This window comes from Salvelinus fontinalis, chromosome 34 (genome assembly GCF_029448725.1).
Source record: "Salvelinus fontinalis isolate EN_2023a chromosome 34, ASM2944872v1, whole genome shotgun sequence".
Taxonomy (NCBI): Eukaryota; Metazoa; Chordata; class Actinopteri; order Salmoniformes; family Salmonidae; genus Salvelinus; species Salvelinus fontinalis.
The window spans coordinates 22,283,512-22,298,592 of NC_074698.1; the positions used below are offsets into that span (position 1 = coordinate 22,283,512).

Here is a 15,081-nt window from a genome sequence, read left to right on the forward strand (position 1 = left end):
AATAGTGAAATCACAAAGCTAACTGCTAACGGGCAAAAACGGACAAACTAATTGGTAAGACTGGCAAACCCAGCTCATAAAGTTATACAAGCATAGCTACTAGCTACCGGATATCATTTTCGATCTATATGGACATTGACAAGCGAAAGTGAACAAGATAAATTGTGCAAATTAACAAAGTTGTGATGCTTGCTTTTCTGAAGGAAGAGCAGCATGTGTACATGGACCAGATGGGATGAGAATGGAGGGGGGAAAACACTAGTAGGAAGCACAGGGGAAAAAATAACTCATCCAGATATCTTTGACTTCTGTCAGAAAGCCATTCTAAGATATCTGATGGAGAACATTGAGTAGTGAATTGCACATACGTGTAAGTACATCACCTCATGTGCGCTGCACAACAGAGACTCACTGATAGAATGCTATGGATTCGCCACATGGCTTTCTCCCGGTGTGCTGTTTATAAACAAACACGTGACTGGCTCAAGTGTTCTGGGGAACTACGATAAGCTTCATCGTTTAAAATGTGACAGGTGAAATGAAGAAAGCGATCTGCTTTATCTCTTAACGTATTGCACAAGTGGACTGCAGGTAACAACTTAAAAAGTAGCTACAAATATGAACATTTATTGAAAAAGTTTGAATAAATATTTTTGAATATTGGAAGAACCATCCCGTGGCTTTTTCCAAATAGAGAACCAGTAACTGAGATGGACAGATGAATAGTGATAGATAGAGAGAAGGTGAGAGAGGAGAAAAGTGCCTTTGTTTCATGTTGATCCTCATCTGATCCTCATGGGGCGGCAGGCAGCCTAGTGGTTAGAGCGTTGAACCAGTAACCGAAAGGTTGCAAGATCGAATCCCCGAGCTGAAAAGGTAAAAATCTGTGATTCTGCCCCTGAACAAGGCAGTTAACCCAGTGTTCCTAGGCCGTCATTGAAAGTACGAATGTGTTCTTAACTGACTTGTCTAGTTAAATAAAGGTACTGGGTTTTCACCATTTCGCTGTGTCCTCAGCGTATCAACGTTGACCTCACGTCTATCTGTTCCTAGTTGGGTTAGGCGGTATCCAGATTTGCATACCTTCATACCGTGCTTGTGCCTTCCCGGGATAGGCGGTCTTACCGGTAGTGCACACAAGAGGCGTGTTTTGTTAGCATACCAGAATGCTAACAAATTGCTAACAGGTACAAAGGAATCCCCTTAGCGGTTAAGTAAATGCTAACGAGTGCTAAGACCATCAACCCAGCTCATACAAGTTTGCAAGTATCTCAAAACACACAAAACAAATATTAGTCAGCAGGGATCTTAATCCAGGAGGGGATTATCTCTTCTGTTACAAGAAGCTTGATCTTTCAAGCTAACGTTAGCCGTTTAGCACAACCTAGCTGGAGAGAATTTGTTCCATCTTAGATAACTAACTTAATAGTTATAAGATATATAGCTGGCAAACATTAGTAGTGAATATCATACATGTGTAACTTGATCACCTTTCTCCAGTTGCGCTGCAAGGAGTGACTGGCCTCAAGAAGCTCCCGTTTTGCTCATTGTGCTTCTTTATAAACAAACACACGTGACAGCTGTTTTGGAAAACAAGTCCTGGTAAGCTTCATAATGAAAAATAATCTAACAGTCAAAATAATGAATGTAGTCTGCTTTGTCTATTACCTAGTGCACAAGTTGACTGCATGTATTTATATAAAATGTACAAATATTCAAATTTGCTTAAAACGGTATTATCGTACGAGGGTATTTAGAAACCCTAGTTTCTAGGCCACCTCATTCAGGTTGAGAACAAGTTTCACCTTGACGCAACAACATCAACAGATCTTTAAACCCAATCAAAAAGCCCCTTTAGTTCTTCTTATAAAAAATGAAGCACCAAGTAACGGTCTTTCTCCCGTGCTCCTCCAGGTCGTTTCCTTCAAGCGCTGTTAAATCGGGCCTCCGTCTCAAAGCTATCAGTTTAGTGTCTCTGTGATCTTCCAGCAGAGAAAACACAACTAGTTTCAAGGGACCTGAATGGCTGGCCTGCCTGTTTTCCTGCATCCGTGTGTCTGCGTCGGTCTGTCTGCACTTCTCTCTGCCACCCAGGCAGTTGTTTGTCTCTGTGGAAGAACAAGGCTGCCGAGACAACAGTAACACATGGCTCCGAAACAATGGGAAACTGGCTGCTGTAGCTCCGGTCCGCTCTCTCTCGTGTGCGTCGTTCACCAGCTTGACTTCAAATCATGCATGAAATATGCCTCTGCCCCCGTCTCTGTGTCGATCCACTCAAAAACGTCTGTGCCGGACGGGTGCAGGTGCAGGCTGGTTTGCTGAAATATCAACTGTAGATCTAGTCCAGTACCCTGGTGTGAATGGTGTCTCCACGGACTCAATGGAATGCTCATCAGTAGTGTTAACTGTCACTCACCATCTAATAAAGTAGGGGAATAATTTGGCTCATCTGCTATGAAGCTTTAATGGGTTGCCAGCAGGGTTGACTGGTATGTTTTGCCCCAGTTAAGCGCCTAGATTTAAGTAATTTGGTTTGATGTCTGCATGTGTGATTGTGGGCTTTTAGATGTGTGTGTGGCCTTATTTTGGGGATTGCTGATACCTCTGAGGAAAGTATGTTTATAAAGACAGTGTGTTTGCAATCAATATAGTTTGTGTGTCTTGAGCAGCGCTGTTTACTCTGGTTGACTGGAGAGCGGCTGGAGAGAGAGCTGTTTACTCTGGTTGACTGGAGAGCGGCTGGAGAGAGAGCTGTTTACTCTGGTTGACTGGAGAGCGGCTGGAGAGAGAGCTGTTTACTCTGGTTGACTGGAGAGCGGCTGAAGAGAGAGCTGTTTACTCTGGTTGACTGGAGAGCGGCTGGAGAGAGAGCTGTTTACTCTGGTTGACTGGAGAGCGGCTGGAGAGAGAGCTGTTTACTCTGGTTGACTGGAGAGCGGCTGGAGAGAGAGCTGTTTACTCTGGTTGACTGGAGAGCGGCTGGAGAGAGAGCTGTTTACTCTGGTTGACTGGAGAGCGGCTGGAGAGAGAGCTGTTTACTCTGGTTGACTGGAGAGCGGCTGGAGAGAGAGCTGTTTACTCTGGTTGACTGGAGAGCGGCTGGAGAGAGAGCTGTTTACTCTGGTTGACTGGAGAGCGGCTGGAGAGAGAGCTGTTTACTCTGGTTGACTGGAGAGCGGCTGGAGAGAGAGCTGTTTACTCTGGTTGACTGGAGAGCGGCTGGAGAGAGAGCTGTTTACTCTGGTTGACTGGAGAGCGGCTGGAGAGAGAGCTGTTTACTCTGGTTGACTGGAGAGCGGCTGGAGAGAGAGCTGTTTACTCTGGTTGACTGGAGAGCGGCTGGAGAGAGAGCTGTTTACTCTGGTTGACTGGAGAGCGGCTGGAGAGAGAGCTGTTTACTCTGGTTGACTGGAGAGCGGCTGGAGAGAGAGCTGTTTACTCTGGTTGACTGGAGAGCGGCTGGAGAGAGAGCTGTTTACTCTGGTTGACTGGAGAGCGGCTGGAGAGAGAGCGGAGGAAGGACCAGTCATGCATTATAAAGAGCTGCTGATGAGTTCTGCGCTCGGGGGTTCAGACGACAACTTTAAAAGATCACACACCTATTAAGGCAGAGCTGAGGAAAGGTGTGTGTGACCCAGTCTGCTCTGGATTGATCAGAGAAAGTCTCATCTTGGACATAAGACACAGTGGAGGGAAAAGAAAGTGTTCCATAACTTAATGACCTTGATTTGCACATTTTTTCAGGACTATTTCACGCATGGCGTACTGTAAATCAATAAACAGACACGTAGAGGAGTAAAAGAGACTGACGCATAAATTAATGAATCTTCTGGGCTCAGATTCCATAGCAACTGTCTGGTCTGCAGAGATCAAGAGGGCTGCTGTGAGTCAATAAAGAAACCAGCAGGTCAGGGTTTAAGGCCATTAACTTCTCTGGGATAGGTGGGACGGTAGCATCCCACTTAGCCAAAATCCAGAAAAAATGTAGAGCGCCAAATTCAAATATATTACTATAAAAATCAATCTGTCATGAAATCACACATGAAAGACACCAAATTAAAGCTACGTTGTGAATCCAGCCAACATGTCTGATTTCAAAAAGGATTAACGGGGAAAGCACACCAAACAATTATGTTAGCTCAGTACATAGCCACAGAAAAACACAGCCATTTTCCCAGCAAAAGATGGTCACAAAAAGCAGAAATAGAGAGAAAATGAATCACTAACCTTTGATGATCTTCATCAGATGACACTCATAGGACATCATGTTACACAATACATTTATGTTTTGTTCGATAATGTGCATATTTATATCCACAAATCTCGGTTTACATTGGCGCCATGTTCAGAAATGCGTCCAAAATATCCGGAGTAATTGCAGAGAGTCAAATAACAGAAATAGTCATCATAAACTTTGATGAAAGATACATGTTTTACACAGAATTAAAGATGCACTTGTACTTAATGCAACCGCTGTGTCAGATTTAAAAAAAAACTTTACGTAAAAAGCACACCATGTAATAATCTGAGACGGTGCTCAGCTTTAACAAATTTCTCCACCATGTTGGAGTCAACAGAAAAATACAAAATTATATCATAAATATTCCCTTACCTTTGATTATGTTCATCAGAATGCACTGCCAGGAATCCTAGTTCCACAATAAATTCTTGTTTTGTTCGATAATGTCCATTACTTATGTCCAATTAGCTACTTTTGCTAGCATGTGTAGTACACGTGTCCAAACGCTCGCGCAGATGCAGGCAAACGTTGGACGAAAACTTCAAAAGTTATATTACAAGTCGAATAAACGGGTCAAACTTAGTAGAGAATCAATCTTCAGGATGTTATCATTTATATCCAATAAGGTTCCAACCGGAGAATTCTTTTCAGTCTCTATAAGTAATAGAACGCATGGCGATATCATGAGGAATGCGCATGACCAAGAACTGGCAATCTGCCAGACCACTGACTAAAACACCTCCCATCCTGTCCCACATCACAGTATAGGCTTCATTCAACGTTCTACAGACTGTTGACATCTAGTGGAAAGCGTAGGAAGTGCAAACAGATCCATATATTACAGGGAATTGAATAGGCGATGAGTTGAAAATCGACCAGCCTCAGAATTCTCACTTCCTGTTTGGATTTTTTCTCAGGTTTTTGCCTGCCATATGAGTTCTGTTATACTCACAGACATCATTCAAACAGTTTTAGAAACTTCAGAGTGTTTTATATCCAATAGTAATAATAATATGCATATATTAGTATCTGGGACAGAGTAGGAGGCAGTTCACTATGGGCACGCAATTCATCCAAAAGTGAAAATGCTGCCCCCTATATCAAAAGTTAATGAACATTGCCACCATAATGATACAGTAAAATACGGCCTTGCTGACGAGGATGATGGTACTGATGATTGTTAAACATGCTGGTGATGAAGATGATGATGATGACAGGAGAACATGACAGAGGGGTGAAGACCGAGAGTAGTTCAGTCAGTGTGTGTAAATAGGAGCTAGCTGCAGAGCTACAGCAAAGTGTTGTTTCCACCTGGTTATATGATGGAATAATGGGCCAGGTTAGCCAGTGTGATTAGCCTAGCGTGGCTAGCCGTGCCATAGTGTGGCTAGCCGTGCCATACAGCGGCTGAGTGCACCGCCATGCTTATTTATACCAACAGACACACATGAAACAGAAACACTTCCATCTGTATTTACCACTATATATAATGAGTGCCCAATTGGCACCCTATTCCCTACAGTCAAAAGTTGAGCACTATACAGGGAATAGGGCGCTATTTGAGACGCGACCATACAGAGTGCATCTCAACAGACCCAGTGCTGTCTGTTGACTTACCTGTTATCTCCCTCTTACTCAGTCTCCAGTTTACCTCTTTTAATGTGCCTCCTATACTGTCTTCTTTCTCCTTCGCTCTCATCTCAATCTTCATCTCTCCTCCACACGTCTGTCTTTCCCAGTCCTTGAGTGAGTTGCTAATCAGTGTCTTATGAGTGCCTTGTGAGTGTGTGTGTGTGTGGAGATGGATGTACATCATTCATACTAAAGTCCCCCTGGAGTGTGATTTATGGAGCCAGCTGTGGGTACCAGACTGTGCCACACACACAGTGATACACAATACTCGTGGTCACAATGCTCTCCTCTCAACGTCACCATTTCTTTGTACTGTGTCCCTGTAATGTCATCACAGGAAATGAGCTTGTGTTGATGAGAGTCTATTTCCTCCTTGGGATCCTATACCCTCCTATTATTTCTGTCTGTCACCCTGTCCTGCCTTTTTTCTCCCAGTCTTTTATTCTCCATGTCTAACCCTCCCGCCCTGTCTTTCTCTCCCCTCCAGGCTAACACTTACACCTCCATCAGGAGCAAACAAGGGTCCTTGACATTCAATTTCCTGCTTGCCACACACTTTTTCATTGTGTGTTTTTCTCCCCTTTCGTCTCTGCCTGAGTCAGATGGGCGGACAGAGGAACGGAGAGAGGAACAGACAGAGAGGGGGACAGGGAGGGTGTTTTCATGGGGGGCAGCCTCCATCCCTCCCTGTCTGAACAGACAGAGAGGGGGACAGGGATGGTGTTTTCATGGGGGGCAGCCTCCATCCCTCCCTGTCTGAACAGACAGAGAGGGGGACAGGGATGGTGTTTTCATGGGGGGCAGCCTCCATCCCTCCCTGTCTGAACAGACAGAGAGGGGGACAGGGATGGTGTTTTCATGGGGGGCAGCCTCCATCCCTCCCTGTCTGAACAGACAGAGAGGGGGACAGGGATGGTGTTTTCATGGGGGGCAGCCTCCATCCCTCCCTGTCTGAACAGACAGAGAGGGGGACAGGGAGGGTGTTTTCATGGGGGTCAGCCTCCATCCCTCCCTGTCTGAACAGACAGAGAGGGGGACAGGGATGGTGTTTTCATGGGGGGCAGCCTCCATCCCTCCCTGTCTGAACAGACAGAGAGGGGGACAGGAGGGTGTTTTTCATGGAGGGCAGCCTCCATCCCTCCCTGTCTGAACAGACAGTAGCAAGGTCACCTTACTGGGATGCATTTGGGAGTTTGTGGCCGTGACGCAGCTTTTTCTAGGAACAGTTTTAGTGGCAATGACATATTTTTGGGGGAACCGTTTCAGTGTCTTAGGAATGCTGCTTTAAAATGTTTGGATTCTTCTTGGAAATTATTGTGCGATGTTTGCTTCTTTACTTTTGTGGTTTTAATGGTTGCTGATAACCTAATAGGAGTGTGTGTGGACGTGTTTAACTATACTTGTGGGGACCAGAAGTCCCCACAAGAACAGTAAACGAACAAAAACTGAGGACATTTTGTTATTCCCCACAAGGTCAGATGCTATTTCTAGGGGGTTAAGGTTAGAATTGGTATTAAGGTTAGGAGGGAAAATAGGATATTGAATGGTACTACATTTGGTGTCCCAACAAGGTTAGTTGTACAAGACTGTGTGTGGGGCGCACGCTGTCCTGTAGTGAGATAAATTAGTACGTTCGATGTTGTCTTGAACAGGTGGCTAAGCCAGCATGGAGAATATATACACACACCCTAATGATTAATAGACTGAGTCAAGTGCCTGTCTAGTGTCTTGTTTGAGTGGATGTGGTAAATGAGCAGAGCACACCGTTAATTCTTGGAGGTGTGTGTTTGCATGGCAGCTTTATTTAACGGTTGATGTATTGATTGGTGTGGCAGAGATCGTCTGTTAGTGGCTGATCTTCCTGTATATGATTTGATGTGTGTGTTGTCTGATTTGTCCATTAGAAGGTGTAAGGTGATAGACGGTCTAATACCACTGATATCTGTCTGTTGGTTGCTGTCATGTATATAGTGCGAGTAGACTGACTGGCTGATCTTCCCTTTCTCCGTCTTTCTTTTTTCTTTTCTACATTTATTTTTCTCATTCTTTTTCTCTCTTTCTCATTTTCTCTCGTCTCCTGTCTCTCCGTCTGTCTCCCTCCCTGTAGGTGAGTGTGGTGCAGGACTCTGTGAACATCTCAGGTCAGAACACTATGAACATGGTTAAGGTGCCAGACTGCAGGCTGGCCGATGAGCTGGGAGGGCTGTGGGAACACTCCCGCTTCACTGACTGCTCCCTGTGTGTGGCGGGACAGGAGTTCCAGGCACACAAAGCCATCCTGGCAGGTAAGACTACTTTTGTCTCGCACGCCACGCACGTGCATACTGACCACACAGAACACCTGATCGACTTCTTACAGATATTGACACATCAATGACAGAAACACAGACTATGGGCTCTATTGTAACAAACCTAACGCAATGTTAAATCTTAGCGCTGGCGGTAGTATTAGAAATATTTTTCTAATTTTCACAACCAGAATTATGGCCACAGTAGCTGGCAGTGGAGCGAAAGGTCTGGACTTATAAAAAACATTGTGGGTGTGTCGAAGTTTGGCCCCACACTGACCAATTGGAACGTGCTCCATGGCTAAATGTGTAGTTGCTTTAAGTTGTTTATTTAGTATTTTATGTATAGCGTTGTCATCAACTCCAATTAGAATATTAGTCCGTTATAGCCTAGTTCATTAAATATCCTTCCCCATATTTGCATAATATTTTCAACATTGTTTTAATTGCATTGCTTTAATATGGAAATACACTGCTCAAAAGAATAAAGGGAACACTTAAACAACACAATGTAACTCCAAGTCAATCACACTTCTGTGAAATCAAACTGTCCACTTAGGAAGCAACACTGATTGACAATAAATTTAACATGCTGTTGTGCAAATGGAATAGACAAAAGGTGGAAATTATAGGCAATTAGTAAGACACCCCCAAAAAAGGAGTGGTTCTGCAGGTGGTGACCACAGACCACTTCTCAGTTCCTTTGCTTCCTGGTTGATGTTTTGGTCACTTTTGAATGCTGGCGGTGCTCTCACTCTAGTGGTAGCATGAGACGGAGTCTACAACCCACACAAGTGGCTCAGGTAGTGCAGCTCATCCAGGATGGCACATCAATGCGAGCTGTGGCAAAAAGGTTTGCTGTGTCTGTCAGCGTAGTGTCCAGAGCAGGGAGGCGCTACGAGGAGACAGGCCAGTACATCAGGAGACGTGGAGGAGGCCGTAGGAGGGCAACAACCCAGCAGCAGGACCGCTACCTCCGCCTTTGTGCAAGGAGGAGCACTGCCAGAGCCCTGCAAAATGACCTCCAGCAGGCCACAGATGTGGCTATCGATAAGGCCTAAAAAGAAAGTGTATAATTCTTGTAACTAAACAGCAGGAGTGGCACAGCGGTCTAAGGCACTGCATCGCAGTGTTGCGGTGTCATTACAGCCTGGGGTTTAATCCCAGGCTGTCACAACCGGCCGTGACCGGGAGTCCCATAGTGCGGCGCACAATTGGCCCAGCGTAGAAAAGAAAAAAAAGTAGAATACACAAGGTGCCATTTCTAAATGTGTTTATCAGCAATTATAAAAATGTGAGTTATAGATCTGTCATTCTCATTGAAAGCAAGTCTAAGAAGCGGTAGATCTGTTCAATGGACACTATTTCTATGCTACCCGTTCATAAGTTTGTTTTTGCACAGCTTTAAACAGCTGAAAATACATTATTTTTTGTTATTGAAAATATATTTCACAGTGGTTTAGATGTTCCAATGATTCTCTACACTGCTTGTTTTGTCACAAACTGAAATCAGGCAAACTATTACAATTTTAGCAGCCAGGATATGGGGGAGTGATTTCTGCATATTGCACCTTTAAAACTGCAACATTTTCTCTACACCCCATGGCAAAATGTGTAGAATTGCACAAAATGAACTGTAAAACTTAAAAACATGGCTTTCTACTGTCAACGGGGGGGGGGGTGGGGGGGGCAACCAAAATGTTCTACTTGCAGACCCTCAAGCAACCGTGGCCCCTCATGATAAGTTTAGATTTTTGGGGGCCCCCCAGCCCCATCAAAGTTTCCTATCCCTGCCATAAATCCATAGATGGTGAATCTTTCAAATAAGTTGGGTTTTAAGCAAAAAACAAAGCACTTTTTATTTTTTTTATTTTTTTACTAACAACAATATTTCTAAACAGGATTGGGTCAGAAGCATGATAACATAAATCACATCTCTCGTTCCATGAGCGTAAGGCAATGTGTGTACACGTAGACTTAGGGCTCTTTGGCCGGAGGCATGGATGTTTGTCCTATCCATTGAATATAGTTTATTAAATAGTTCACACTAACCATACAATAGGCCTAGTTAGAACAAACATAGCCAATGTATTTTTTGATATTGGCTTCAATATGGAAATATTCGTCTACACACATTGTGCTAACTGCCATGGACATTGTCCAAACGTTATAATAAGATAGGTCTACCATTGCTGTTGATATGGCCGGTTAGTGACTTTGCCACGTAAAATGTAAACAAATTAACAGGCTACGTGCGGATTCAGCACCAAGGACAGCGAACGAAATTTCCGTAATTTGACATTTAGGTTCAGATAAAAGTGGAAGATGGATTTTTTTTGTTGTCAAAATGATAAAGGAAAAACACAAGCAGTCTATTGCAATAACTTAATTTTCCTAAAGTGACTTCCTACAGTCACTGACACCTTTCATTCCATAGGCATCGCACATAGGCCTAATGAGTCCAAACTTATCACAGTAGCTGCATGGATAAAAATGTAAAGAAAAAACGTGAATGTCTGACTGTTTTGATGCTCATGCTATTTTTTTTATAAAACATTGCTTATAGGCTACTGATTATGCTACTGTGAGCCTCCACGGACCAAATCAATGCTATAACCAATTGCATTACCAGAAAATCCAGCTTTTGGTGAGTCTTAAATATCACCACAAGCGCTGCTTGAAGTTGGGACATTGGCACACGTATTTAAAGACACCCCAAATATTTCCACTCCTCCCACCGCAGCGCACGCGAGCTGATATAAGACAGGTAAATTACCAACCCTTGCGCCAGGGTTGGAAATTAGTGGAGTGCTGGCTTTTAGAAGTTGGAATTGCCAAAGAGCAGGCTTTTAATTGCAGCTGCAAAGAGAGCCCCATGACTGAGTATCTGACTGAAACTTTGAGGAACTCTCCTTGTGGAGAATGGGAATGGCTGTCAAATATCCAGTCATTTTGAGACATTTTAATTGTGTGCTACTGTGGCATTGGGGTCTTCACTCTCTCTCTCCACCCCCTCATCTGGCTGTCTGCACCTCCCTCTCTCATTTTCTCCTTCTCCCTCGCTTCCTCCGCTACCTGGGTTAGGTGACACCCACTCCCCTCATTGTTCTCCCTCTCCACCACCGTTCCTGTGACAACTCTCCGGGCCGTTAATCGCTGTGGAGACGGACAGAGCAGGATCAAAAGGGCTGTGGAAGTGTGTGTGCTGGCTGAGCGGAACGCTTTAAATTGGCTTCTTATTGGTCATGTGATCTAAAGCAGTGTGTGGTGCTTCTCTCTCTGTCTACTGCAGAACGAGCTCGGCACTGCCTCTCTATAATACCCTCACACAGCTATGGAACAACACTCACAACAAAACAACTCTCAGCTATGGAACAACACTTACAACAAAACAACTCTCAGCTATGGAACAACACTCACAACAAAACAACTCTCAGCTATGGAACAACACTCACAACAAAACAACTCTCCGCTATGGAACAGCACTCACAACAAAACAACTCTCAGCTATGGAACAACACTCACAACAAAACAACTCTCCGCTATGGAACAACACTCACAACAAAACAACTCTCAGCTATGGAACAACACTCACAACAAAACAACTCTCCGCTATGGAACAACACTCACAACAAAACAACTCTCCGCTATGGAACAGCACTCACAACAAAACAACTCTCAGCTATGGAACAACACTCACAACAAAACAACTCTCAGCTATGGAACAGCAAAACAACTCTCAGCTATGGAACAACACTCACAACAAAACAGCTCTCAGCTATGGAACAACACTCACAACAAAACAGGTCTCAGCTATGGAACAACACTCACAACAAAACAACTCTCAGCTATGGAACAACACTCACAACAAAACAACTCTCAGCTATGGAACAACACTCACAACAAAACAACTCTCAGCTGTGGAACAACACTCTCAACAAAACAGCTCTCAGCTATGGAACAACACTCACAACAAAACAACTCTCAGCTGTGGAACAACACTCTCAACAAAACAGCTCTCAGCTATGGAACAACACTCACAACAAAACAACTCTCAGCTATGGAACAACACTCACAACAAAACAACTCTCAGCTATTGAACAACACTCACAACAAAACAACTCTCAGCTATTGAACAACACTCACAACAAAACAGCTCTCAGCTATTGAACAACACTCACAACAAAACAGCTCTCAGCTGTGGAACAACGCTCACAACCAAACAGCTCTCAGCTGTGGAACAACACTCACAACAAAACAGCTCTCAGCTGTGGAACAGCGCTCACAACAAAACAACTCTCAGCTATGGAACAGCACTCACAACAAAACAACTCTCAGCTGTGGAACAGCACTCACAACAAAACAACTCTCAGCTGTGGAACAACACTCACAACAAAACAACTCTCAGCTGTGGAACAACACTCACAACAAAACAACTCTCAGCTATGGAACAACACTCACAACAAAACAGCTCTCAGCTGTGGAACAGCACTCACAACAAAACAACTCTCAGCTATGGAACAACACTCACAACAAAACAACTCTCAGCTATGGAACAGCGCTCACAACAAAACAACTCTCAGCTATGGAACAACACTCACAACAAAACAACTCTCAGCTATGGAACAGCAAAACAACTCTCAGCTATGGAACAACACTCACAACAAAACAGCTCTCAGCTATGGAACAACACTCACAACAAAACAGGTCTCAGCTATGGAACAACACTCACAACAAAACAGCTCTCAGCTGTGGAAAAACTCACAACAAAACAGCTCTCAGCTGTGGAACAACACTCACAACAAAACAGCTCTCAGCTATGGAACAACACTCACAACAAAACAGCTCTCAGCTATGGAACAACACTCACAACAAAACAGCTCTCAGCTATGGAACAACACTCACAACAAAACAACTCTCAGCTATGGAACAACACTCACAACAAAACAACTCTCAGCTATGGAACAACACTCACAACAAAACAACTCTCAGCTATTGAACAACACTCACAACAAAACAGCTCTCAGCTATTGAACAACACTCACAACAAAACAGCTCTCAGCTATTGAACAACACTCACAACAAAACAGCTCTCAGCTGTGGAACAACGCTCACAACCAAACAGCTCTCAGCTGTGGAACAACACTCACAACAAAACAGCTCTCAGCTGTGGAACAGCGCTCACAACAAAACAACTCTCAGCTATGGAACAGCACTCACAGCAAAACAACTCTCAGCTGTGGAACAGCACTCACAACAAAACAACTCTCAGCTGTGGAACAACACTCACAACAAAACAACTCTCAGCTATGGAACAACACTCACAACAAAACAGCTCTCAGCTATGGAACAACACTCACAACAAAACAACTCTCAGCTATGGAACAACACTCACAGCAAAACAACTCTCAGCTATGGAACAACACTCACAACAAAAACTCTCAGCTGTGGAACAACACTCGCCACAAAACAGCTCTCAGCTATGGAACAACACTCACAACAAAACAGCTCTCAGCTATGGAACAACACTCACAACAAAACAGCTCTCAGCTATGGAACAACACTCACAACAAAACAGCTCTCAGCTATGGAACAACACTCACAACAAAACAACTCTCAGCTGTGGAACAGCACTCACAACAAAACAACTCTCAGCTGTGGAACAACACTCACAACAAAACAACTCTCAGCTATGGAACAACACTCACAACAAAACAACTCTCCGCTATCGAACAACACTCACAGCAAAACAACTCTCAGCTATGGAACAACACTCACAGCAAAACAACTCTCAGCTATGGAACAACGCTCACAACAAAACAGCTCTCAGCTATGGAACAACACTCACAGCAAAACAACTCTCAGCTATGGAACAACACTCACAGCAAAACAACTCTCAGCTATGTGTCACGAACCGGCTCAAAGCCCGTAACAAAAGGGAGACAACGTGGAGAAAAAGAGTAACAAAATATATATTTATTAACTAAAGTAACTAAGTATAATATACAATGGTGTGTGTGTAATCAGTAATCAGTAGTGTAAGTGAGTGTTTTGCATGCATGAATGTGATAATGCAGGGTGTTGAAAGATGCTAAAACAAACAACCAAAAAAACACCAAGAAACACAAACAAATCTATCAAGGTGTCTGCCTGGAGAGAGTCTCCCCATGAATGGGGAAGTGGTGTATTTATCCTGGGAGACACCGGGCCCAGGTGTCTCCCATGTAGCTGACGACCCTCCCCAACTCCGCCCACCGACATCCTAATAAGGAAACAAGAACAAAGAGAGAATACGGCAGACAAAACAACTCTCAGCTATGGAACAACACTCACAACAAAACAGCTCTCAGCTATGGAACAACACTCACAACAAAACAGCTCTCAGCTATGGAACAACACTCACAACAAAACAACTCTCAGCTATGGAACAACACTCACAGCAAAACAGCTCTCAGCTATGGAACAACACTCACAACAAAACAACTCTCAGCTGTGGAACAACACTCACAACAAAACAACTCTCAGCTATGGAACAACACTCACAACAAAACAGCTCTCAGCTATGGAACAACACTCACAACAAAACAACTCTCAGCTATGGAACAACACTCACAGCAAAACAGCTCTCAGCTATGGAACAACACTCACAACAAAACAACTCTCAGCTGTGGAACAACACTCACAACAAAACAACTCTCAGCTATGGAACAACACTCACAACTAAACAGCTCTCAGCTATGGAACAACACTCACAACAAAACAACTCTCAGCTATGGAACAACACTCACAACAAAACAACTCTCAGCTATGGAACAACACTCACAGCAAAACAACTCTCAGCTATGGAACAACACTCACAACAAAACAGCTCTCAGCTGTGGAACAACACTCACAACAAAACAACTCTCAGCTGTGGAACAA

General features: G+C 43.9%; 1 protein-coding gene across 1 annotated transcript in view; it reads left to right on the forward strand.

Moving 5' to 3' along the window:
- Positions 1–15,081, forward strand: part of LOC129833501 (speckle-type POZ protein-like) — a 72,102-nt gene that overhangs the window by 23,338 nt on the left and 33,683 nt on the right. Inside the window, exon 5 of the mRNA XM_055898149.1 lies at positions 7,980–8,157. Within this exon, the coding sequence (XP_055754124.1) occupies positions 7,980–8,157 (178 nt within the window). The remainder of the gene's footprint in view (positions 1–7,979; positions 8,158–15,081) is intronic.